Source organism: Danio rerio, chromosome 25 (genome assembly GCF_049306965.1).
Source record: "Danio rerio strain Tuebingen ecotype United States chromosome 25, GRCz12tu, whole genome shotgun sequence".
Lineage (NCBI taxonomy): Eukaryota > Metazoa > Chordata > Actinopteri > Cypriniformes > Danionidae > Danio > Danio rerio.
In genome coordinates, this window is record NC_133200.1 from 26,111,972 (window position 1) to 26,136,721 (window position 24,750).

General features: G+C 33.9%; 1 protein-coding gene across 15 annotated transcripts in view; it reads right to left on the reverse strand.

Annotated features, from left to right (window-relative positions):
- Nucleotides 1-24,750, reverse strand: part of brsk2a (BR serine/threonine kinase 2a) — a 324,106-nt gene that overhangs the window by 164,943 nt on the left and 134,413 nt on the right. For all 15 annotated transcript variants that reach the window (XR_012400417.1, XR_012400416.1, XM_073943185.1 and 12 more), the window contains exon 2: nt 3,980-4,074. Coding sequence is in view for 13 of the 15 variants with exons in the window: in XM_073943185.1 (XP_073799286.1) it covers nt 3,980-4,074 (95 nt within the window). In the remaining 2 variants the exon portion in view is untranslated. The remainder of the gene's footprint in view (nt 1-3,979; nt 4,075-24,750) is intronic.

The following is a 24,750-nucleotide window of genomic DNA, read 5'->3' on the forward strand; positions in this document are numbered from 1 at the left end:
AGAGTGCAAAATGTGTTCTCATAATTCCTATTGTTTTTGAAGATGGCCAGATAATATTGCCAGACTTAAAATTATTCGTTGAATTTATATAATGAAATGGAAGTAAACCTGTTGCATTTTTAAACAAATGAACTACAAACCTGACAAAAGCGACAAAACAAATAATAATTTGACTTCTAGTTGATTATTTGGAAAATCATTACAAAATCACTCATTACAAATACTGCAGAAGACCTATTAGAACCCGCATGGACCCAAAAATCACACAGAAATCAGTCCGGTGAAGTTTGGTGAATGAAAGTCATGGTTTGAGATTACATGGGGGCATGCTAGAGATCTGCAGAGTTGATGGCAACATCAACATCCTGAGGTATCAGGACATTTGTGCTGTCCATTACATTACAAACCACAGTAGAGGGCAAATTCCTCAGCAGGATAGCGCTCCTTCTCATACTTCAACCTCCACAACTAATTTCCTGAATGAAAGAAGGTTAAGGTCCATTGGCCAGCCCAGTCTTCAGACTTGGACATTATTAGGCATGTCTGAGGGTAAGATAAAGGAGGAGGCATTGAAAATGAATCTAAAGAATCCTGATGAACTCTGGAAGTCCTGCAAGAATGCTTTCCGATCCAGATGACATTTTTATTAAGCTTTTGATTAATTGCAGAAATGTATGGATGCACTCATCCAAGCTCATAGGAGTCATACACAATATTAATTCTTTTTCCATTGCACCATGACTTTATATTCTATACTGCACTTTATTTCTGTTAAGTGACAAGACTTTTGTCATGTGCACAAAATAATTTTTACTTTTTAATATTGAAACATGTTGAAAGAAAGATAGAGGTCCCATAATGTAATTCAAAACATAAACAGGTAAAAACTACAAAATAAAAAGATGATTAAAAAGAAAATAAGAACAACTTTCAATTTACAGTTATTTTAGCATTTGCTGGATGAGTTTATTTATTTATTATCTCTGGGTACTGTAAATGCTTTCATCATTAACATCTGTTAAAGAAAAAGAAAAAAAGCTATACTGGATTTGCCTCAAAAATTCTAAATTAAAGTGGTCTACAAGCTAGTCCCTAATTCCAAATAAAAATAAGCATCTCATATTTTCACACACCTCCCTTGAAAGACTATTATCCCTAATCAGGATATTTCATCTTTAGTTTCAGTGTTTTTGTACCCGTGTGTTTTTGTTTTCATCAGAGGAGATAATTAGTGGGAAACAATTACCCTGAGTAAAGCTTTACACACCATAAACAATATATTGTTACAATATATTGTCTTCCAAATAATAGTATCAGAGTTTATTGAAATTCAGGAAGATCTGAATATTAAATATGCAAAAGCAAATCAAAATAAATAAAAAAAAGAAACACATAGCAATATACTTTAAGCAGCATTATGGAATATTTGCAACTGACTCTATGGTGGGAAGATGGGAGTTTATTAGACAAAGCTAAATAAAACTTGAAATATAAAGCACATGCTTTACACAGGCTACTACTCTATGTACATTTTTGACAGACAATGCAGTGCTGACTTCGATTTAACAATATTACATTCAACAATAATGTCACAACACGCAAATGTGTGTACAGTAAAAAAAAAATTATCTTGAGGCTTGTAATTTTCATATACAATTGATGTGGTTATTAAAAATGATGGTCATATTTTCTTGAATGATATTTTGGATTCATTATAAAATATTGGGAGGATTCTGCTAATAAAATCCAGAGATAAATTTCACTTATTTTTTAAGGAAACCAGTGCAGTTATTAGGCTTAATTTGCGAAACCAATTAAGCTAATAAAATTGAGGAAAGATGGCTTCGTGTTTAACAATTTAAAAGGTAAGCCTTAACAGTTTATCATTTGTATTGTCTTTAAAAAGTTCATTCTGGAAAGACACATGCTGTTCAAGCTAGTTCAGGAGCCTAGTTTAATCAGGCAACATTTAAGAGGGGTGGACAAGTGAACTTGTTGGTTAGCCTAAGCTAGTATGTTATGCTATATAGCTATTCAGTGGGATGTATGCACAGCTAGTGCTTTTCCATTTCATAAGGTTCCTTTTACAGCATTGATGATGTTATTTAATTAACTGTGTTTTTTTATAATACCGTATATAAATACTAATATTTGTTTGCTTATTTTTTCAGATTAATGAAGAACAATTTTACAGTATTTTCCCACAAAAGAGGAGCAGTTTATGGGTGCCATGCAGCAGGTATTTTTTATAATGTTATTTATGTATTATTATTATTATTATTATTATTATTATTAGGCAATGTTACTAATTTCTACACTTTTATTGCAGCAGACCTCACATTAAATCAGGGAGGAGATGAGAGATGTTGTCCTCTGTTGCTGGTGTATTTGTATGAAAAAAAACGGAAGAGCTCACCCAGGAGTGCAATTTAAGTGTCTTGAACTGATTCAGATATTTCTAGTTTTCAGAAAACTGCCTTTTAAGTTTTTGCATTTTTACAAAATAATAATAATAATAATAATAATAATAATAATAACAAACACTACATTGTTGAAAGCACTATTCCTTTTAAATATGATTTGTTTTTATAAACTTATGTCTTTGTCCACTGTTATACGTTTTGAAAACACCCTGTCCACTATTAGTCAAAATACTTGTATACTTGTGTTAAAGTGTAAGTCAGCAATGTCTACTCAAACATTTTGGAGAATTACAGTTTACAGAGATACAAATAAATGGTTTATTTCCTTAATGTATTTACTTAATGTGTTTTAGTAAACCTTAAACATTTGAAACGTACAATTGCATAATTTCATAATAATAAACGTAATGTTTACTTTACAGTGTGGGAATGCAGAGAATTGCTGTCTGCCAGAGGGATGACCAACCATTAAGACTTCTGCATTGTCTTGGAGGATGAGCGAGTGACGGCTGGCTTTGAAAATCTAGAATTGCTGAACTGGATTTATACAAGTATTCCCCAAATTAAAATCACCCAAAAACAAACTTAGAATAAGTTTCTGACACAAATTCACTGCTAAAACCTTTTGGGGAAATTTTACTGCATTGACTGACATGTGTTGCTATTATTTTGAGATACGACTTTTTTATTTTTAATAATTTTAGAGTTTGTGTAAAATGTGACTATTCCTACTAAAGTAAGATGACAGAACTTTTTTTTTCCATGACATAAATAAAGGACTTTTTTTAGAGCTTAACATTGCTGTGAATTTTAAATAGATTTGTTTAAGAAATTGTATGTAAAATTTAGTTATCAGTGGAACATGTAATAAAATGATATTTGGCAAAAATGCATTGTGTATGAGTTTCATTATAAATGATATGGATTACATTTTATGAATGAGTAATTTTTATTATTAAATATGAGTAAAAGGTGGTTTATTTGCTCAAATTATAAAAGCACAATCCACCAATAACATTAAAATAATCATCTATCACTCATAAAAACTAGTAATTTTCACTTGATTCATTCGAGTGGTTTTTGCTAAAAAAAAATAATAAATATGAGTAAATGGTGGTGGATTTGCTTAAATTATAAAAGCACATTTCACTAATAATATTAAAATCTTCACCTAACACTCAAAAAATTTAATTTTCACATGATTCATTCAAGTCTTTTTGCAAAAAAAAAAAAAAAAAAAGTTTTCAAACTACTTAAAAATAATACGTGGAATAGTGTTACCACTATTTTTTTTAAAGTAAACAACACATAAGAGGCGCTCTTTTAAGGTTATTTTTGTCATTTGTAAAAGCCCTTGTTTAAAGTACCATTCAGTTTTACTGTAGAAAACAAAATAGCATAACTAGCATTATTATGCTAAATATCTTCTTGTGTATTTTACTGAAAAGAGAACCTCTTAAGGGCTTAGAAGCACATTTATAATCTGAACTGAATTATTTATTTAGGAAAAGATCATCAGGAAAGCAACCATTTCCCAAAGAAAGAATAAATCTTACCTTCATTAAGACAGACTCGCTGAGCTTTTCTCGGTTTACAATCTTTATGGCAACTTTCTGACATGTAACACAATGGACCCCAAGCTTTACAAGACCTAGAGGGGAAAAGAAGAAATAATAGACTTTAAAAGAAAAGCATTGGTCTGCAACTGCAACATTTGTCTGGAATACAGCAAATGTTTAATCACAACCCCACAAAACCTCTCATCGGTTCTTTTCACACACCAAAGCACAAGTTTTTCCATTGGCATCTGTGAATCATTCACATCTGAAGACAAACTGCATCAAATATAGTCGATGAGCAAAACCGTGAGTGGAACGGATAGCATGAAGAAACCTAAAGGCCTTTCTGCTTTATCACTTATGGAGTTTCATGGTGCATGATCAGCACGCTGGCTCAAGGAAATCATTTCTCCGAACAAAATGCCACACGGTTAACGCTTTTATTAGTCAAAGTGCTGAATGTTTACAGGCTTACAGATTCATGCATCATCGTCCCCTCCCTCCTAATACTAAAACATGTTCAAGGACTTAGTGAAGAAAAATCTTTAGCGTAAATACCCCAGGTTTTTCCATGATTGTTGAGTAAGCTTTTTCAAACAGGGGGAAAAACCTCCAAAGTCATTTGCTGCTCGCACATAGAAGAGTTTGAATACTTGGGTAGATAGACAGGGCTCAACGTCTGTGCATGACAAGATAATAAATGCTTCATTTCCTAAGGTGCACACGTATCGGAAAACTGACAAGTGCATAAATGAAAAATGCTGTGATTTGCAAAGGACACGGTGAATATTTTTAGTTTGTAATAAAGTGAAAGAATGCCACCATCTTATCCCAACAACACTCCAAAAATTACATTTGCTGCATGTTCAAACTATATTTAAAATAAGCTGAATCAACACAGGGTGGCATGTGAGCGCAATGGTTTGGACTGTCGTCACATAGCAAGAAGCTTGCTGGTTCGAGTGAAGGATGGGTCAGCTGGCATTTCTGTGTAGATTTTGCATGTATTCCTCATGTTCGTGTGAGTTTCCTCAAGGTTCTCCTGCTTCCCCCTACAGTCCAAAGACATGCACTACTGGTGAATTGAATAAACTAAGTTGCCCGTAGTGTATGAGTATGTGTGTGTGAATGAGTGAATTTGTGTTTCCCAGTACTGGGTTGCATCCACCGGGTGAAACATACATTGGAATAGTTGGACGCTCATTACACTGTGGCAACCTCTGATAAATCAGAGACTAAGCATTGTATTTGTATATGTGATGTCTTTTTTATTTAATGCCATGTCAGCAACCAAGACTATTTTATGGCAGGAACATTTCAATAATAAACATGCAATTAAAAACCACAAACAAATGAATACATACATTAAACAATATTTTTAGTGTTAATACAGGCTAAAACTTCTAAAATCTTTAAAGAGAGTTTTAAGAGAGTTTTTTCATAAATGAAAAAGTCTTCTGGACTCATTAAAAGCAGGACAGTCCAGTAAAATGTGTTTTATAGTAAGGGGAGTTGTGCAGTACAAACACTGTGTAGGGTTTTTACCTTGGAGCAAAAAAAAAAAAAAAAAAAAAACATGGGTCATTCTTGTATGTCCAATATGACATCTGGTACAAAACCACTAGATCAAATCTAGTCCTAAAATGTCTAAAAGTTCATAATTTATTCTTTTCCAATGCATCCCATTCCTCTTGCAACTTTTTAAAAATGTAAACATTGATAAAAGGCCTCATCTCTGAAGAAAGAATTTGGCATGTTAACCATTTGCTTCAAAGCGTATATAGGAGCTGCATCAGCTCACTAAGGTCCTGAAACTCAACAATGTTGTAAAACTGATTTTTTAGTTGGTGAACTTTAGTTAAAATATTATCAATCAAAGGATGATCATTATTTGAAGATTCCCTAACTTGGAGGCATGATTTGAAGTCTGAAAAAATTATAGATTTATTTTGTTGGACATTTCCTATATATTCCAACGCTAAAGTAAAGCACGGGCTTCAACTGTGAATATTGCACATTGTTTTTTTTAAAGCCATTTTTGGCCAGTTTGCTTTTAATAGATAGGACAGGGTAAGGGTTGGAAAATGTCCTCAAGCTGGGATTCAAACTCAGGATGCCCTGATGTGCAATTACACCATATGTTGGCGTGGTAACCCCTAGGATATTGCACCGACATATTAAGTATTCTTTAGGCAGACTGATTCCCTAATGTTGTTTCCTAGTTACCATTGTTGCTGCTGCTACGCCATTTTCACCAAGATGAATTAATGAATGGGTGAATGAATTAACACAGTTGATTCATGTTAAATCCACTTGGGTTTGTGTAAAAAAATAGTTAACCTAATCAATTTGTGTTGAATAAACATGAAGGAGCTATGTAGAATTTAAGTTAAAGTGCAAATCCACATACAGGATGACACTGAACAAACACTCCTCAACAATCTCTGCTGCCATGTGACTCAACCGTTCTATGAGCTAAAGAATTAATGTGGTTTTGAGTTTCCTTAGAGAGATAGTTCAGTCAAAATATATATTTACACCCCGAAATCCAATTCCAAATCTGAAATTCCAAATCTGTTTGACTTTCTTTTTTCTGCTCAACACAAAATAAATTGTTTTGAATAAAAGTTGTAAACATGAAACTATCGACTCATTTTATATAAAAATTACAAGCATCAAGCTTTTTTTTTTACTGTACACACATTTGCGTGTTGTGACTATCGTGTTTGTTTTTATTCATACACTCTCAGAAATAAAGATACGCAAGCTGTCACTGAGGTGGTACCTTTTTAAAAGGTACAAATTTGTACCTAAAAGGTCCATATTTATACCTCAAAGGTACATAATAGTACCTAAAAGTACAAAAGTGTTCCTCTTAAAATTTATATGTACTAATATATACTTTTCAGGTACCAATATGAAACCTTTAATTACAATATATCTTTTGAAAAGGTACCACCCCAGTAACAACTTGTGTACCTTTATTTCTGAGAGTGTACTATAGAAGTCTATGGTAATAGGTTTTCAACGTTTGTCAAAATATCTTTTTAGGTATTTAACTAAAGACAGTAAGTCAAACAGGTTTGGGACTACTCAAGGGTGATTAACTTGTTAGTAAAATTATTTATTTGAAAGAACTATCATTTTAAGTGCAAAACTGACCAATGCTGAAGAGGTGACAAAACTCAAAGACACCAAGTGGCATATACATTAAACTGATTGATAGTTTGGTTATTAGGGTTATGATGATTTCAATAAACACTATTCATCTCAATCAGGTTACTAGCACCTGAGGTCATGGATCAGTAAGTTGTTTACATTCATTTGGCAACTAATAAGCACAGGGCTATTGAACTCGGATCCTCAGACAACACTTGCCCATAGGATTAGCCTAAAGGAACCAGTTTTGATCAGGAGTGTTTCATTAGGGTTGGAACTAAACTGTGCAGAATTACAGCCATATTTAGGAACGGAGTTTGACACTTGTGTAGTAAGGACAGTAATAAGTTTGCTTTACTATACGTTCGGAGGCCCATGAAAATGTCCTTGTTGTATGATTTAATTGTTATATACACCCTTTTAATCATTAAACAATTATAAATGTTTGCTAGCATGCCCTTAACCTGTCTGGCTATGTCTGTTCATGATAAATGTAATTGAATAACAGATTATTAAAAAAAAAAAAAATTTCTGATTTCATTTATTAAAAAAACATCGATGTGCCTACTTTTCACAGTGCATTGTTGGACTTTTTAGGGTGCAGACATTACAGTGCAGTGCAGAACTTTGCTATTGAGACTGATCAGTGCCCCGATCAATGCATCCATGGTGTGCTGATTTCTTTTTAAAGGTGCACCTCAAATCATTGAATTCATTTGTTCCAAGAACTTCCATGGCCACAGTTGTATAAAATAAAGCACCAGGGCATGCAGACAGCTTCTACAAACATTTGTAAAAAATAAATAAAATAGGTCATTCTCAGTGCCTCATTGAATTCAAGCATTCTACTGTGATATGTTGCCGCCTTAGCAATAAGTCCATTCCTGAAATATCCTTACTGCTAAATATTCCATGATCAAATATTAATGGAATTATAACAAAATAGAAGCAACTGGAAACAACATAGTGGCCTACACAAAGCTTGTCTAAAAGCCTTGTAAAAGGGGCTTGGGGTGAGAATGGGGTCAGGGCATGCTGAGGTGCATAGTGCACAGAAGTCAGCAACTTTCTGCAGCATCAATAGCAACAGACCAACTTACTGTTGCCCTCAGATTGGCTAATAAATTGTGCACAGAGAATGTGCATCTAAGAACTGAGACCGATATGATACACATCTCAATGCACAGCCAACAATATGATATAATATGAAAATATACAAATGAAAATAGACCATTTGCAGATTTCAAATCTGTAATTGTCATACCAAAACAACCAAAATACTCATCACAAAATAATGTGCTAAAAATGAGTATAAATATGAACGAACCGCAGAGGATTAAAGATACACAAGAAGAACTAAACGATACGATGCGATTGACCACATCACGATGCAGTACACTATGGACAATTCACCTAATTCACCTATAGCGCATGCCTTTGAACTGTGAGGGAAACTGGAGAACCCGGAGGAAACCCACATTAACACAGGGAGAACATCCAAACTCCACATAGAATTGCCAACTAAACTTAACCCAGCGAAACTTCTTGCTGTGAGGCAACAGTGCTAACCACTGAGCCACTGTGCAACGCATATAGGGTTTTTCAAATGGGAATATATATTATATGTGGTAAAGTCCTGCACTCTTCAGAGCATTTACTTCAGGTAATCTGCCCTACAAGTGATAAAGTGAGAAATACAGTAGATGGAATTACATTCCAATGTCAGTCACAGCAAAATAAACAATAATGACACTTGATAGCAAAAACATTCAGTATGTATCCAATCATCAAACGTTAATGACCAGAAATAAAGAAAAAATAATAATTTAAAATTATTAGGTAACCAAAAACTTTGAGAAAGAAGGAAAGCAAGAAAGAGAAAAACCAACACTCAAGACCTTCTGTCAAATCAAAAGGATCGGTTTATGAGGGAGGAATAATTTGATTCACTTTGAGCACTGTGACCTATTCCAGTGAGCTACGATAATACACAAAGATGATAGCACAAAATATATATGCAGAAAGCATATCACAGTCAGGCGTCATCCTGCATGACATTATCAACAAAGATAGGGAATATTAAGTCCAAGGGCAGAAGAAATGGCCTTTTCAAAAATAATAATAATAATAAAAAAACATGCAATGTGATGATGCTCAATGAAACCCACTGTATGCTCCATCTGCTTTGATAAGAATTCAAGCGCATTTGCTCGAGTCTCAGTGTATAACTTACAACAGGGCAGCTACTCGCTCTGTATCGATTTCATTCTTTGTGAACCTTCCAATCAATAAAATTACAAGCGCGCCTGTCCACAGAACATCATAATAATTCTCAAATCCACAATATTCACAAAAGGGTTAATACTTAATGTATACATTAGCATTCAGGGTGGTCAGTTGTCACCCAAGAGTTGATATATATATATGTGTGTGTGTGTGTGTGTGTGTGTGTGTATGCATGTATGTATGTATATATGTAAACGACTTATTAAAAAAACATCCCATAATGTAAATAAGTTGTCATTTAATTTAACAAAATTTTGACAAAATTGTCAGATAGAACCTTATAATTCTAAGGCGACGATTTATTTATTTATTTTAAGTTCTCCCTGTCTTGGCGTGGGTTTCCTCCACGTGCTCTGGTTTCCCCCACAGTCGAAAGACATGTGCTATAAATTAATTGAATAAACTAAATTGGCCATAGCATATGAGCCGCAACCCAGCACTGGGAAACACCCATACAATCTCACATTCACACTCATACATCACGGCCAATTTAGTTTATCCATTTCACCGATGACACATGTCTTTGGACTGAGGGGGAAACCGGAGTACCCATGTCAGCACGGGGAGAAGATGCACACTCCACATAGAAATGCCAACTGACCCAGCTGGGAGTCAAACCAGCAACCTTCTTGGTGAATTTAGAAAATTATTTGCTAAAAAAAATCCTAATTTTTTTAATTTACCTTGAATTATTTTGCTATTTTTATTCCACAGCAACATAAAAATATGAACAATTGAAACAATCAAATAAAAAGGAAGTCTGCAAAAGACATTGTAAAAAAGCACTTTCTTTTTCTCCATTTCCATCAGTTGGCAGAGTCTGGGTTACTTGCCCCCATAGCATCGAGCATTTTCTCCCCCTAAAAATTTAAATTAAGTCCAGCGAGGGAGAACAAAGTCAACAGCTGTAGATCTCTAATAACTAAGGCTGTTGAACATTAGATAAGGTGATTTAAAAAAATGGAAAAATAAATGGAAAATTAAAATAATGGGGGGAAATGTGTTTTTCAGGGGCATGGTAATATATTTAGGATTAGTCTTAAGGACAATAATAACAAATAATAATAGATATTTTTTTCAAAGTGGCTTCTTTATCAACTCTGCAATTGATTGCATAATGTCAACGGATACAACCATTGAAGATCCAGAGAAATATTTTACATGTTAGCATCAGTACATTAGTCAAAGATATTTTTAAGCTAGTGTGGTACAAAACAATGACCAAAGTCACATTTAGAAGATTTAAAACCAATATAGGGGCAATACAGTGGCCGGTAGGTAGCACAATCGATTTACATCAACAAGGTTGCTTGTTCGAGCCCTCGACTGGGTCAGTTGGCATTTCTGTGTGGAGTTTGCATGTTCTCCCCGTGTTCGCGTTGGTTTTCTCCGGGTGCTCCGGTTTCCCCTACAAGTCCAAAGACATGTATAGGTAAACTGGGTGAGCTAAATTGTCCGTAGTGTATGTGTGTGAATGAGTATGTTTAGATGTTTCCCAGAGATGGGTTGCTGCTGCAAGGGCATTCGCTGTATAAAACATATGCTGGAGAAGTTGGTGGTTTATTCCACTGTGGCGACCCTGGATTAATAAAGGGAAGAAGCCAAAAAAAAAAAAAAATGAATGAATGAATGAATGAATAAATGAATAAATAAATGAATGAATGAATGAATGAATGAATGAATGAATGAATGAATGAAAACCGATATGAACATGTAACTGTTTGTCACTTCCTTCTAAATTGCTTTTTTTTTTTTTTTACATCACCTCATACTTCAGTTTCTCATCAAATCTTGACCAATCAAATGCTCTCTAGTATCTGACATGCCCCACCCTCTTCAAGACTCTTCTTATTAGCTTTTCATGATGTGCTTAGCTCAATCACTCCTATTGCACAGCGGTGATAAAACAAAACACTATTGGCTGTTTTTTTAGAGGAGTGACTACTCTAAATCTTGCCCTCTCTTCATTTTTCAGTTGAGATTACATAGAAACACAGAATAAAAAACTGTACATTTCAAAGCACTTCACAATACCTTTAAAATGACACTGCTATAATAGTTTGATTATAAAGTATTTCTGAAATTATAATTGAGATAACTTTACAGATATGACTATATGATCTAATCTCTTATTTATCCCTCATAATAGTACACTGATAATACTGTCCAGAATGAGTAAGCATTAGCATGAATTTACTAGCAAGGTTTGTGGAGAGAAAATTGGGTAACACTTTAAAATCCCAATGTAATCAGAATATCTAGTGCTTATTCACAAACATATTTGTTTCTTCTACAAAACAAAATGAGCTTTGACTAATGCTGAAAACCCCCCAAAAAACAAACAAACAATAAACGGAAAAGTTTCCTAAGCCCCTTCACACACGTGTCTCCTGTAACTGCCTCCTTATTAAAAGAGCTCCTTATGAATAATTCAAAAATCTATAATTATGCATTCCTTTTGCTGACGTGGAGTTGGAGGCATTAAAAATAGATCTGAGCGGAACGGCAGCACAAGCCCCAGTGGAGTCACGCCGCTGTTTTGACTGCCTCTCTTTTTCTAGCCACAGCTAGATCTGCAAAGCTCTCGGCCTGTCGTCCAGAAGGATTTTTTTTTCTTTTTTGTCTCTGACAGGCCCTATCTCATTGTCCCCATCCCACACTGGACACGTCACTGACAGGCTGCTGAAAATATGGATCCCTCTTGACAGTGCTGCTAAATTCGGTTGATGGGGTGGCCGGGGGTTTTGCTGGAAGCCTTTTTTTGTGCAAGAGTCTGCTTCAAAAGCCATTGAATCATCACCGCAACTTAAAGGACCAGTGTTTTTTATTTTTACTTGGCAGTGTACACATATGTGTTTTTGTGTATGTAGGCGTCTGTCATTTCAGCAGAAAGACCTTTACTGCTCAGCCCAACGACACCTTTCCCCCCGGTAAGGGTGATGAAATTTTGAGGAGGTGCATGCATACATTTGAATGTCAATTAGACTCCGCTGACAGGTCTGACAACGTGTGCAGACAGTCAAGTGTTTGATTGTTGAAGCAAACGAAGTCACATGTGACAAACTGGGCCACCTACTGTCATCTGTTCTACCATAATGTGGGTAAATGTTCGATATAAGGAGCACTTGAAAGGAATAAACTGTAATGGGTTTCTTCCTTTAAACAAAGTCATATTTGTCACTTTTAGCTTTTAGGGTCCTTGTTATTTATTATTGTTTTAAAGAGTCTCCATTTTGTGTTTTTAAAAATTACCATCCATGCAGTGTTTAACACAGCTCAGAGTAAATGGAAACATCCAGCTGAAGTTTAAATATGAAAGTTTACTGTGCACCATGTTTGAAACTACTTGAGCCGACTCAGAGGCAGATGAATGATTTGTCCTTTGTTCGGATATTTGCCTGGACGCGTCTACCTTGATATGAGACATTGACAAATATGAAGTAGCCTCTGAATCAAAAAGTTACGAATTGCTAAATAGATTATATGCTGGTGTTTAACTGAATTGCTTTAATGCACTACTGCATTGAGCTCACACATATACTCTGTGCTATTTCATAACCGTGGTGGCTGTTTCTCTCAGCCTCGTGCTGAATGCAGTCAACCAATCACAACAGACAGAGTTATCGGACCAATAACTGCAGATTAGCATCATGCAAAGGAGGGATTTGGGAACAAATTAATCGCTGAACAAATAATATGGGAGTCGTTGGGATAATTAGTTGAAAGTAAATGACAATGAAAAAGACATTGAAAGTGTTGGATGCATTTGAGCCTGTTGTTGGAGACCCACAAATTCAAAATCTGCCCTTTTATAATGCAAAATAAGGGCTCTTTAAAATATATGGTGCTAAACAACTAAAGATAGCTAAAGATCTTTACTACACTGAGGACCGAGCAAAGAAATGACAAATATACTGGTGACCTTTTTTTTTGTTTTTGTTTTTTTTGTTTTTGTTTTTTTTTTACCTTTTTTGTCACCATATACCCTTGATTTTATGTTATTTAAGATTTCCTTTGGTTTGCATGAATGTTTTCTACATAGACTGTGTACACTCTTACAAATTAACACGTTTGTACTTTTTCACCATTCCTTTGTGTGAATGAAGGTTTAGAACAACTTTTTTTATGCTGCATGTCCGCCGAAGTGTTTTTGACTACAAGAATGCAAGCGCTGTTGTGAAAATACTTAGTTGTGAGCTTTTTTTTGCAGCGCAGCATTTTTCTTTTTCAGCTGGTTGCTACGATACATACACTACCTGACAAAAGTCTTGTCGCCTATCCAAGTTTAAGGAACAACAAATAATAACTTGACTTCTAGTTGTTCATTTGATATCTGAAGTGGCTTATATGAAAGGCAAAGTCCTCTAGATTATGCTTAGTATACCAAAACAAAATATGATCATGCCTTGATTTTTAATTATTTATTATGGACAGTAAGGTCTGACTTTGCTTGTCTTTTCACTTAACAAAAATAATGTACAGTTTAGATTTTAAAGTCATGGTGCAATGGAAAAAAAAAAAAAAAAAAATATATATATATATATATATATATATATATATAAATATATATATAAATATATATATATTGTATGACTCTCATGAGCTTGGAGGACTGCATCATTACATTTCTGCAATGAATCAAATAACTTATTAATAAAGTAATTTGGAATGGTAAAGAAAGCGTACTTGCAGGACTCCCAGAGCTCATCAAGATTCTTTGGATTCATCTTAAATGCCTCCACCATCTTACCCCAGACATGCTCAATAATGTTCATGTCTAGTGACTGGCCTGGCCAATCCTGGAGCACATTGACCTTCTTTGCTTTCAGGAACTTTGATGTAAAGCCTGAAGTGTGAGAAAGAGTGCAATCCTGCTGAAGAATTTGCCCTCTGTTGTGGTTTGTAATGTAAAGAGCAGCACAAATGTCTTGATACCTCAGGATGTTGTTGCTGCCATCCACTCTGCAGATCTCTTGCACACCCCCATACTGAATACCTGTTCCAAACTTGACTTCTATGAGAATCTTGGATCCATGCAGGTTCCAATAGGTCTTCTGCAGTATTTGTAATGACTGGGATGCAGTTCAACAGATGCCTAATTGGAAAAACCTACCTTCTGCCACATTTCCAAATAATCAACTCGTCAAGTAATTATTTGTTGCTCTTACAATTGGGATTGACAACAAGACCTTTGTCAGGTAGTGTAGTTTAACTGTACCATTACAAGTTGAAAGCCTTTAGCAGATTATTTGTTGACAGTTGTGTGGTATTGTCCCACCCCTCCTCCACAGTGATTAAACAGCTGGCTCAAAGTTACACTGTGGTGGCAGTCAAAAACATAATGTTTACAAGAAAAGTAAACAAACTCTCAGTTCTATTAAATTTAAAAAAATAAAAAATAAAAACACTGATGGATGCAGCCTAAGGCCAATACCAATTCTATTTTTGTGCCCCTACCCCTTCCCTTTCCCCTTGGCCCTTAAAACCGGGTTTAAAGGGGAAGGGTTTTAAAATTTACCCCTAAGAAATGGGACAGCACTACAGCACCTGCACATGTCATCATATGTCATCGCGATCCCTTACTTCATATGAGATCAGATGATGGCGACTGCTGTGGTCATTCCAGTTGTGTTATTTTTTGGTATTTATCTTTAGGAAATCACTGAAGTCATATATTATGTTATCTTAATGATCTAATGTGGCAATAAGATCATAACTATACTGCACATAAACACACAAAAAACAACATTAACATTATAGCAGACACTGTAAAAAGCTCATTCCTAGCCACTAGATTTTTCTGACCGGGTATTTAAGTATCATCGAGTGTCAGAAAGTTGTGGGACTACTGTACAGTAGTTATTATTATGATAACATATATTGAAATTTTGCGGTTTTTATTTTAATGTTTTTTTTTTCAAGCATGATGGTGAAACACAAACACTGATTATATTAAAGCATGTGTTTGTTTGTTTGTTTGTTTGTTGTAATAAATCGTAATAATGACAAAACAAAACTAATTTGTGGATTGTCTTACTTCCGGGTGCAGCTATACTGGAGCTGATGTATTCTGGAAAATTTTCGTAGGTCTTGGTTTCTAGTGTGGTCCTGAAAAAATCTCGATTCGAAGGGCCATCTACCCACGCCTTCAAGCTAAAGAGAACTGGGACAGGGGAAGGGCTAAGAAGGAGAATTGGGACTGGGCCCAAGCAGTGCTTAATTTGTGAATTGCGAGGTCTGGCATGTGTTAACGGATCCGGCATGTGACCAGAGGATAGGGTTGGTGGCACAAATTAAGCCCTAAGAGTGAAACTTAAACACTTAATTACTGTAAGAAAGAAAGATTTTAAAACATTAACTTTAAAACCCTATTTGCCTCAACACACCTGCTGGGAAGTTTTTAGTATATCTAGTCAGAACTTGATTAGCTGGTTCAGGTGTGTTTGATTAAGGTTGGAGCTAAACTAACTCTCCAGGACACCAGTCCTCCATGACTGAGTTAGGACACCCCTGCTTTTTAAACTTCAACATGCAAATAAGCTCTGTCATGACAGCCTAACCATAAAATACAAGCATAATTTAAACCTATAAAAGCTTCTATATATATATATATATATATATATATATATATATATATATATATATATATATATATATATATATATATATATATATATATATATATATATATATATATATATACAGTTGAAGTCAGAATTATTAGCCCCCTGAATTATTAGCACCCCTGTTTATTTTTTCCCCAATTTCTGTTTAAGGAAGAGAAGATTAATTCAACACATTTCTAAACATAATAATTTTATTAACTCAGTTCTAATAACTGATTTATTTTATCTTTGCCCTGATGACAGTAAATAATATTTTACTACACAATTTTCAAGACACTTCTATTCAGCTTAAAATTATATTTAAAGGCTTACCTGGATTAATTAGGTTAACTATACAGGTTAGGATAATTAGGCAAAGTATTGTATAATGATGGTTTGTTCTGCAGACTATCAGGAAAAAATATAGCTTAAAGGGGCTAATAATGTTGTCCTTAAAATGGCTTTTAAAAATGTATTACTGATGTTATTCTAGCCAAAATAAAACAAATAAGATTTTTTCCAGAAGAAAAAATATTATCAGACATGCTGTGAAAATTTCCTTGTGCTGTTAAACATAATTTGGAAAATATTTTAAAAAGAAAATTGAAATCAAAGGGGGGCTAATAATTCTGATATATATATATATATATATATATATATATATATATATATATATATATATATATATATATATATATATATATATATATATATATATATATATATATATATATATATATATATATATAAAACTGAAAACTAAGTGTAAACTAAACAACCATTAACCACATTTAATATATGTCAGTTGTTTCCTTCTCCACATGCCCTGCTTGTTTATTTTGTTGTTCGCTACATAGACTTCTAGGCCAGAAAGGGGCTTTTCAATAATGATTCTCATGTTCCTTCAGAAGCTTGCCTATAAGCTAGTTCACAGTCACAAATGAGCTAAAGCATCTCATTGTGTGGGAGTAAATACACATTGCTTGCACACACATGGATTTGAAATGTGCCGTGTGTCTGTTGCGGGTGTGATGAGGGACTCCTGATTTAAGCCAACAGCAGATGTTTGCTGCTGAACAGATTAGCGCAGACAGCCCCAGAGGCGCTTTTGGACCCGTTTACGCAGTTGTGTAATGGTGGCAAATGCACATGATGTATCTCTTCTATTATTATCTTGTCATTAATGCCTTTTACTCTGAGGAATTCTACAGATCAGTAAATAACAGCACTGATGGCTATTATCAATATTTTGACAGAAAAATGTCATCTGGTGTAAAACGAATATATCATCATTATATTCAAAAATATTTGTTTTTTGTTAACATATCTTTCAAGTTGTATTTACAATAACAACAGGATTTCAAATTGTATTTCAAATGCAATGACTAATATGGCAGCATAAGTCATTCATTTATTTATTTTCCTTCAGCTTAGTCCCTTATTTATCAAGGGTTGCTGAATAAATGGATTGTAGATGAAACCGGAGCACTCCGAAACAAACCCACGAACATGAGAGAAAGCAGCCTAAGTACTCCCTTTAAAAATTAAAAGAACTACTTTCCACAAGAAACCAGAAACTAGTTGCTAAATAGTCAATGTCCTGAAAACTAAACTTGAGACTACATTTATTGTAAGGTCCATCTGGAATTTGTTTTGAAGAAACAATCCCCTTAGACTTTCCACTCAAAGTAGAGACCCTATTAGGGCTGTGCAATTAATCGAAATCAAATCACAATCATAATATGAAACTGCGATTAAATGCTGCGATATGGAATATACAGTTGAAGCCAGAATTAATAGCCCCCCTGAATTATTAGCCCCCCTGTTTATTTCTGTTTAACTGATTTTTTCAACACATTTCCAAACACAATAGTTTAAATAACTCATTTCAAATAACTGATTTATTTTATCTTTGCCATGATGATAGTAAATAATATTTTATTTTATATTTTATTGTTTATTCTACATTTTTTCAAGACACTTAGAAAAGCTAAAATTAATATTTAAAAATAATAAAAATTTGAATTAAGTTTAATTTTAAGGTGACATTTAAAGGCTTAACTATGTTAATTAGATTAACTAGGCAGGATATGGTAATTAGGCAGGTTATTGTATAACAATGGTTTGTTCTGTAGGCTATCGAAAAAATAGAGCTAATTATAAATATATAATTTAAATATAATAAATATAAAATATAATAAAGTGGCTAATAATTTTGACCTTAAAGTGTTTTTAAAAATTAAAAACTACTTTTATTCTAGCTAAAATCAAACAAATAAAAGTTTTTCCAAAAGAAAAAAAATATTATCAGACTTATTGTCAAAATGTTATAATTATCATTTTTTAAATTTTATTTTTTATAATAAACTAAATTATCTTCCTAATTTCAGTTGAACTTGTTTAGAGAAAGGTAAGGTAATTTTACTTGAGCTTACCACTTGCTCTAGAGAAAAATTTGTGTTTAATTTCTGAATATTTAAAAACAAATTTGAATAATAGTTAAATATATTTTTAGTTCATTTTTTAACACTCACTCTATTTTAGCAGTTAGAAGCTACAATACTGATTATTGAGCTGAAGCTTGACTTTAAAATTAAATCTAAATCCCAATATGTTTAAATAATAATAATAATGACAATAATAATAAAAAATTGCAATTAGTTATTTTCCCCAAATTGCACAGCTCTAGATCCTATAGCCATATTGGCCCATAAAATAGCAACTTTTTATTTTCCCATTAGTCTTAGTAGACTATGCAACTACAGTAGAGTTAAGCTTTAAATAAGAAACAATCTAAACTTTGTTTTACCATTTTTTGAGCTAGATGCTAATGATTTAATCTGATTACTTGAAAAATGCTAGGCTAAGCTAAAAGTGCTCCCTTCAGACCCAGAGCTCGGCTGAATGGATACAAAAAAAGTAGAACTTGACTGTTATATTTGGGGTTTGTTCCCATTCTGAAAATTCCACAGAATGTGTTTAGTCATGTGTCTGAATTTCATGACTTTGCTCTGTTGTGCTGCTTGCTATCGGCGGAGCCGGTGTGGTTCCTGTAGCTCATACTTCCAGCCTCAAAACAAATCCCCTGCTTTCGAAGCTGTCAAACAGCAGATCCACTGCAGTGAAGCACCATAATTCCGGGAGTAAGAACATGCTGCTGGGGATTGGAAAGACACGTCTAAAAAGATGCTGATAGTCTTTGCACATCATCGCACCCTTATGGAATGAGATATTATATGAGATAATATATGTACACACATAACATATTCTCTTTGCTGAATAGAAATGATAAGAAAGCCTTTTTAAAGTCAAGCCTCAGATCCAGGCTCCAACAGAGATCGAAAATGAAAAGTGGTAAAATCCAGACGGAAACTTTTATTTATCCACCCTTTCATTCTACTCATCCATTTTCCACTCATCGTAAAATCTCCTTCTCTGCTGGAGATAAAGCTATCAGAGGATCGAGCGAACTTTAAACTCTGCAGAGCATGAGGAAACCAGGTGGAGAACAGACAGGGGAGTCCTGGTGTTCGCATGTGTGTGTGTTTGAGCTACACTGTCTTCTCGGCTGGATCGATGCACTGGGATATGATCTCCCACTGCTCAAGTTTCTCACAGCCTCATTTATCCTACAAGCGTATGTGTGGCACCGTGGTGGGCAAATAGCCCTACACGCTATTATATGTTTCTGCTGGCTTTAGGGCTCAAGTGGAAAATGTGTAGCATTTTGTTTTTCACAGTAAAAAGATCTGTTTGTTTGTTTGTCTGTTTCTTTTCTTATGATTGTCTGACTGATTGATTGAATGTGGCATATTATGTGGCATATATCCATGTATTTCAGCTGACATTAGACTGGTTAAACTTGTAACTATTTTATTTCAAATTTTTATTTGACATTTTAGTTTTTTATTGTTGTAGTTTTGTTTATTTGTTATAAGATAAAATAAGGCAAAATTATGTATAAATGAGGCCAAAATGTTTTTCTGGGGTCAAATGCCATTATGGGAAATAGTTCTCACCCTGTGCCAGTGTTACTCATTGATATTCTAAGCTGAAACTATTGTTTTTTAAAGTTTGTTTTTTTGTGTTTTTCCAAATTAGTTTAGCTTATTTTAATATTTGTACTAACCAGCTGCTACTGTATAAATGGTGAGGCACAATGGTTCTTCTTTTCTTCATTTGCTGGCGTTTTAGTCATTGCTCGGGTTTCCTTAAATTGCACCACGTTAAGCTCTCTCAGCCACAGTGGCTTCAAGTAAAAAAGACATAAAAGATGTGCAGGATGGTGTAAAGTAACTTGTGGGTCTCAATTATTTGATCACTGTAGACCTTCTTTTCTTCCAAACATACTTTCACACACTCTCATCATTTAATCTTTATCATCTTTCTGTTGCTGTTGAACACCTCATTAATGACTCAAAACTGACATTTCAGCAAAACAGACACAACATTCCAAAAGGTTATACCACTGCAACATATGACTTTTTTGGGGGGTTATTAAGTATTGTTCGCTCTTGCATAAGTTTTTCAAATGTTACGTTCTAAATGAGGAATCTTATTTATTTAATCTTAACAGTACGTTTTGCATACATTGTTTGCAGCCTTGACAACCAATATTACTAGCCAAAATTACTAGCCTTCCTGTGACATTAATTATTTTCCAAGTGACGTTTAACACAGCAACACAGTTTTCTCAACCTATTTTTAAATTATAATAACTAATTTTTTTGACTTTGCCATGATGTCAGTGCATATTTTACAAGAATGTAGTATTCAGCTTAAATTGCAATTTAAAGGCCTAACTATAGGTTAATTAGTTTAATCAGGCAAGTTAGTTTAATTAGGCAAGTTATTGGACAACAGTGGTTTGTTCTGTAACCAATGGAAGATGAAAAATCTTGACGAGTCAATCAATATTATTAGCCCATTGAGATTTTTTTAAGCTAAATTTTATTTAAATTAAGAATTTAAGCTAAAACCTGTACCATAAGCTGGAAACCATTGACTTTCATAGTAAGAAAAAGGTACTATGGAACTAACAACCTTTTTTAAAATTTATATATAAAAATTAAACCTGAATTGTTTATATATTTGAGGCAGCATTGAGTTAAGGACTATACAGATGGCGTCACAATCAGGTCCTGCGTAAACTAGCAGAAGTCATTGAGGTTTACAGACAACAAGCCAACAGCTCCACACCAGTAACCTCTCACGGTCTTTTCCAGTTTGTGAGGAAAGGGAGCGAGGGGCTTTGCAGCACCATCAGCAGATGATCTTTTCATTCTTTTATGTTTGACATTTCGAGCATTGCAATTTTACTTGTATTATTATCTTAAGACTTTTTTATGTTATCTTAGCTGTATGTGGACACCTTTTAGGTGGAATTGCAATGTAATAATTACAAAAAAAAATGTTGCAAATAAAACTTCTGTAGTCCTCAACTACTGTACTTTAATCTAAAAGTTCAATTAAATCATCAAAAATTGAAATGACTAAATACTTATACAGTTACTTGCTATAACAAGCTACGACTTGATTTGACTTGCTTGAGATAAGCAGAGACTTGCTTGAGTCTCACAACAGTTTACTTTACTTGCTTGAAACTTGACTTGACTTTGACCTTAAAAAATGTTTTACAAAATTTTAAAACTGCTGTTGTTCCAGCCAAACTAAAATAAATTAGACTTTCTCCAAAAGAACAAAATACAGCATCCAGAAAGTAATCATAGTGCTTCACTTTTTCCACTTTTTTATGTTACAGCCTTATTCCAAAATGGATTAAACTTATTTATTTCCTCAAAATTTAACACACAATATCCCATAACGACAATGTGAAAAAAAAGATTTTTTGAAATGTGTTGCAAATTTATTTTAAAAAATTAAAAAAATTCTGAAAAACCACATGTACTTAAGTATTCACAACATTAGCTCAATCCTTTGTTGATGACCTTTGTCAGCAATTACAGCCTCTAGTCTTTTTAAATATGATGCCACAAACTTGGCACACCTGTCATTGGGATTTTTTGCCCATTCATCTTGGCAGTATCTCTCAAGCACTATCAGGTTGGATGGGAAGTGACCGTGTACAGCCATTTTCATATCTCTCCAGAGATGTTAAATATGATTTAGGTCTGGGCTCTGGCTGGACCACTCAAGGACATTCACAGAGTTGTTGTGAAGTCACTACATTGATATTTTGGCGGTGTGCTTTGGGTCATTTTCCTGCTGAAAGATGAACTGTCACCCCAGTCTGAGGTCAAGAGTGACAGTGTAGCGAATATTGTAAAAATTTCACTTGAAAATTAAAAAAAAAAAAATTATGATAATTATTATTATTTTTGCCTTCAACTGTATATGGTTTCACACTAGCTAGCGTTAAGATGTTAAAAAACTCATCTCTTTAAGACAGCATTTTTAGATTCTTGATTATTCTAATCTGTTTATATTTTAGAATCTTGTTTTATGTATACTTGTATTTTATTGTAAGTTTGATTTCTCTGTTGTTGTAGCGCTTTGAGCTTTAGAAAAGCACATTATAAATAAAATGTATTATTATTATATAAAACACATGCTTTTGTTGGCATCGTCAACTGAATATGTTTACAGACAAACACGCAAGAGTGCAATGATGACTAAAATTGACCATATCTAAATACACACTTAAGTGTTCTCGTGAAGTTTCAGCTGGTTTCTAGCTGAATTCCATATTCAGGTGTCTTCAGCTGTCTTAAAAAAACTAGGAAAAATATATTCCTAAATTTAGACCTACAGTAAATGTTGGAGCTCCTTTGGCAATGCTTTCTTGCCCTTCAGATCCCTCTGTACATTCATCATGTGCAAATAAAGTAATTACAAACTTAATTGTAAAGTTCCATTACAATTCATGAGATCAACTTAACTTTGAATAATGAGTCAAAATATACTGATTATTGTTGCCAAGTGCCTGAGGGTTAAAATGGCCAAGCATTAAAAAATATCAAGCTCAATTCAATTCTACTGAGATTCAAGCTCAAAAGATCTCCAACCTCAGCATGCACATATGGTGCAGTGAAATTAATCAAGCAATTTGAACGTCCTCAATCTATTATTTATCTTCATTTGTTACTTTAATGGTTTTGGTTCCATTGTTCTGTATATTTACCACCATCACAGGGGCTTATGGGACACCACAGTGAGGTGCTTTCCAATAATGAGTTCTCAACAGCTACGTTCATGTGAGAATTAGGTGACTTTCTTGGAATGAAAAGACACTACATCATGAGGGTAACAGAAAGTCAAACTAACCTCTAATTGAAATCTCGTTTCTTAGACATGAGCCACAAGAGCAAAGGATCTTTGTTTTGTACAATGTCAGACCTCTCTTTCCTCACCTAATGTTAATGAATTAACACATTTTAATTAAAAAGTTTTACAAAGACTCTTTGAATGTTTAAGGAAACTAAAACAGACAAAAAAACTTAATTTGGCTGAAAAAAAAAGATATTATCTGCAATATCTGGACTGCCTGTTATCAGCAGGCTTGTGAAACCACAAAAACTTACTTAAACATACTGTACATTTTGAGGTTAAATGAATGCTAGGGGGCAATTAGACACCAACAAATGTTGTTCCTACACACTAATGATATAACAGGGACATGGTTTTGATTTTTTAATGCAGATTTCTTTGCACAACACCAAATAAATAACACAATTTAAAACCGTCTATTATTTGTAATTACAACCCTTTGGTTAACCCTTTAGTCCATAGAAACATAATGTCTATGATTTGTAATTGAATATTCACTTATCTATCTCCATATGGACAACTTCCTCAGTAGCTCACTTTGTAGGATATTGAACATTTAATGGAGGGATCTCAGGTTTGAGTCTGTAGAAACATGGTTTTAAAAAAAAAAAAGAGAGATAAAAATCACGGTAAAAAGGTGATATATACAACAAAGTTACACCTTCTCATGGACGTATCCAAGTAGGATGCGTATCTGAAACATACAGCAAAATGTACTTCAAGTAATCCATTTTAAATTAGCAAAATATGTAGGCCGCATGCTCTACTGGATTTGCCATCTGAAAGGACGCCAACAAATATTGTAATTTTTCACACTAATAATATTTACAGGGACATATTATTGATTTTACACAGTTTTATTTGTACAACACCATATAAATAACAACAGACCAACTTAACAGTGCTTATGATTTGTAATTGAATACATTTGCTACATACACTTATCGATGAACATATGGACAACTTCCTTAGTAGCTCACTTTGTACGATGCTAATCATTTTATGCAGAGCCCTCTGGTTTGAGTTCGTAGAAGCATAGTTCGGATGTGAGATAAAAAGAGATCAAATTTTGTTCAAATTTTAGAGATAAAAGATAGGGTTCAATAAAGATGTAAAATCAAGATAAAACTATGTGGTTGCAGTAACCTTTTATCTTATTTTTGCATTTGAAAACATGATTGGTTGAGTTTTGGTCAATAGGTGATGTGCTCAACATGTTGCGCCTTCTCATGGACGTATACAAGAAGCATGTGTATCTGAAACATGCATCAAAATGTACTTTAAGTAATCCATTTTAGATTCACAAAAAATAGACCACTTGCTCTTGTGGATTTGTATAGGAAATAGGATGCCAACTGTTGTTCCTTTTCACACTAATGATATTAACAATGACATATTATTGATATTTTTATAAATGTTTTGCACAACACT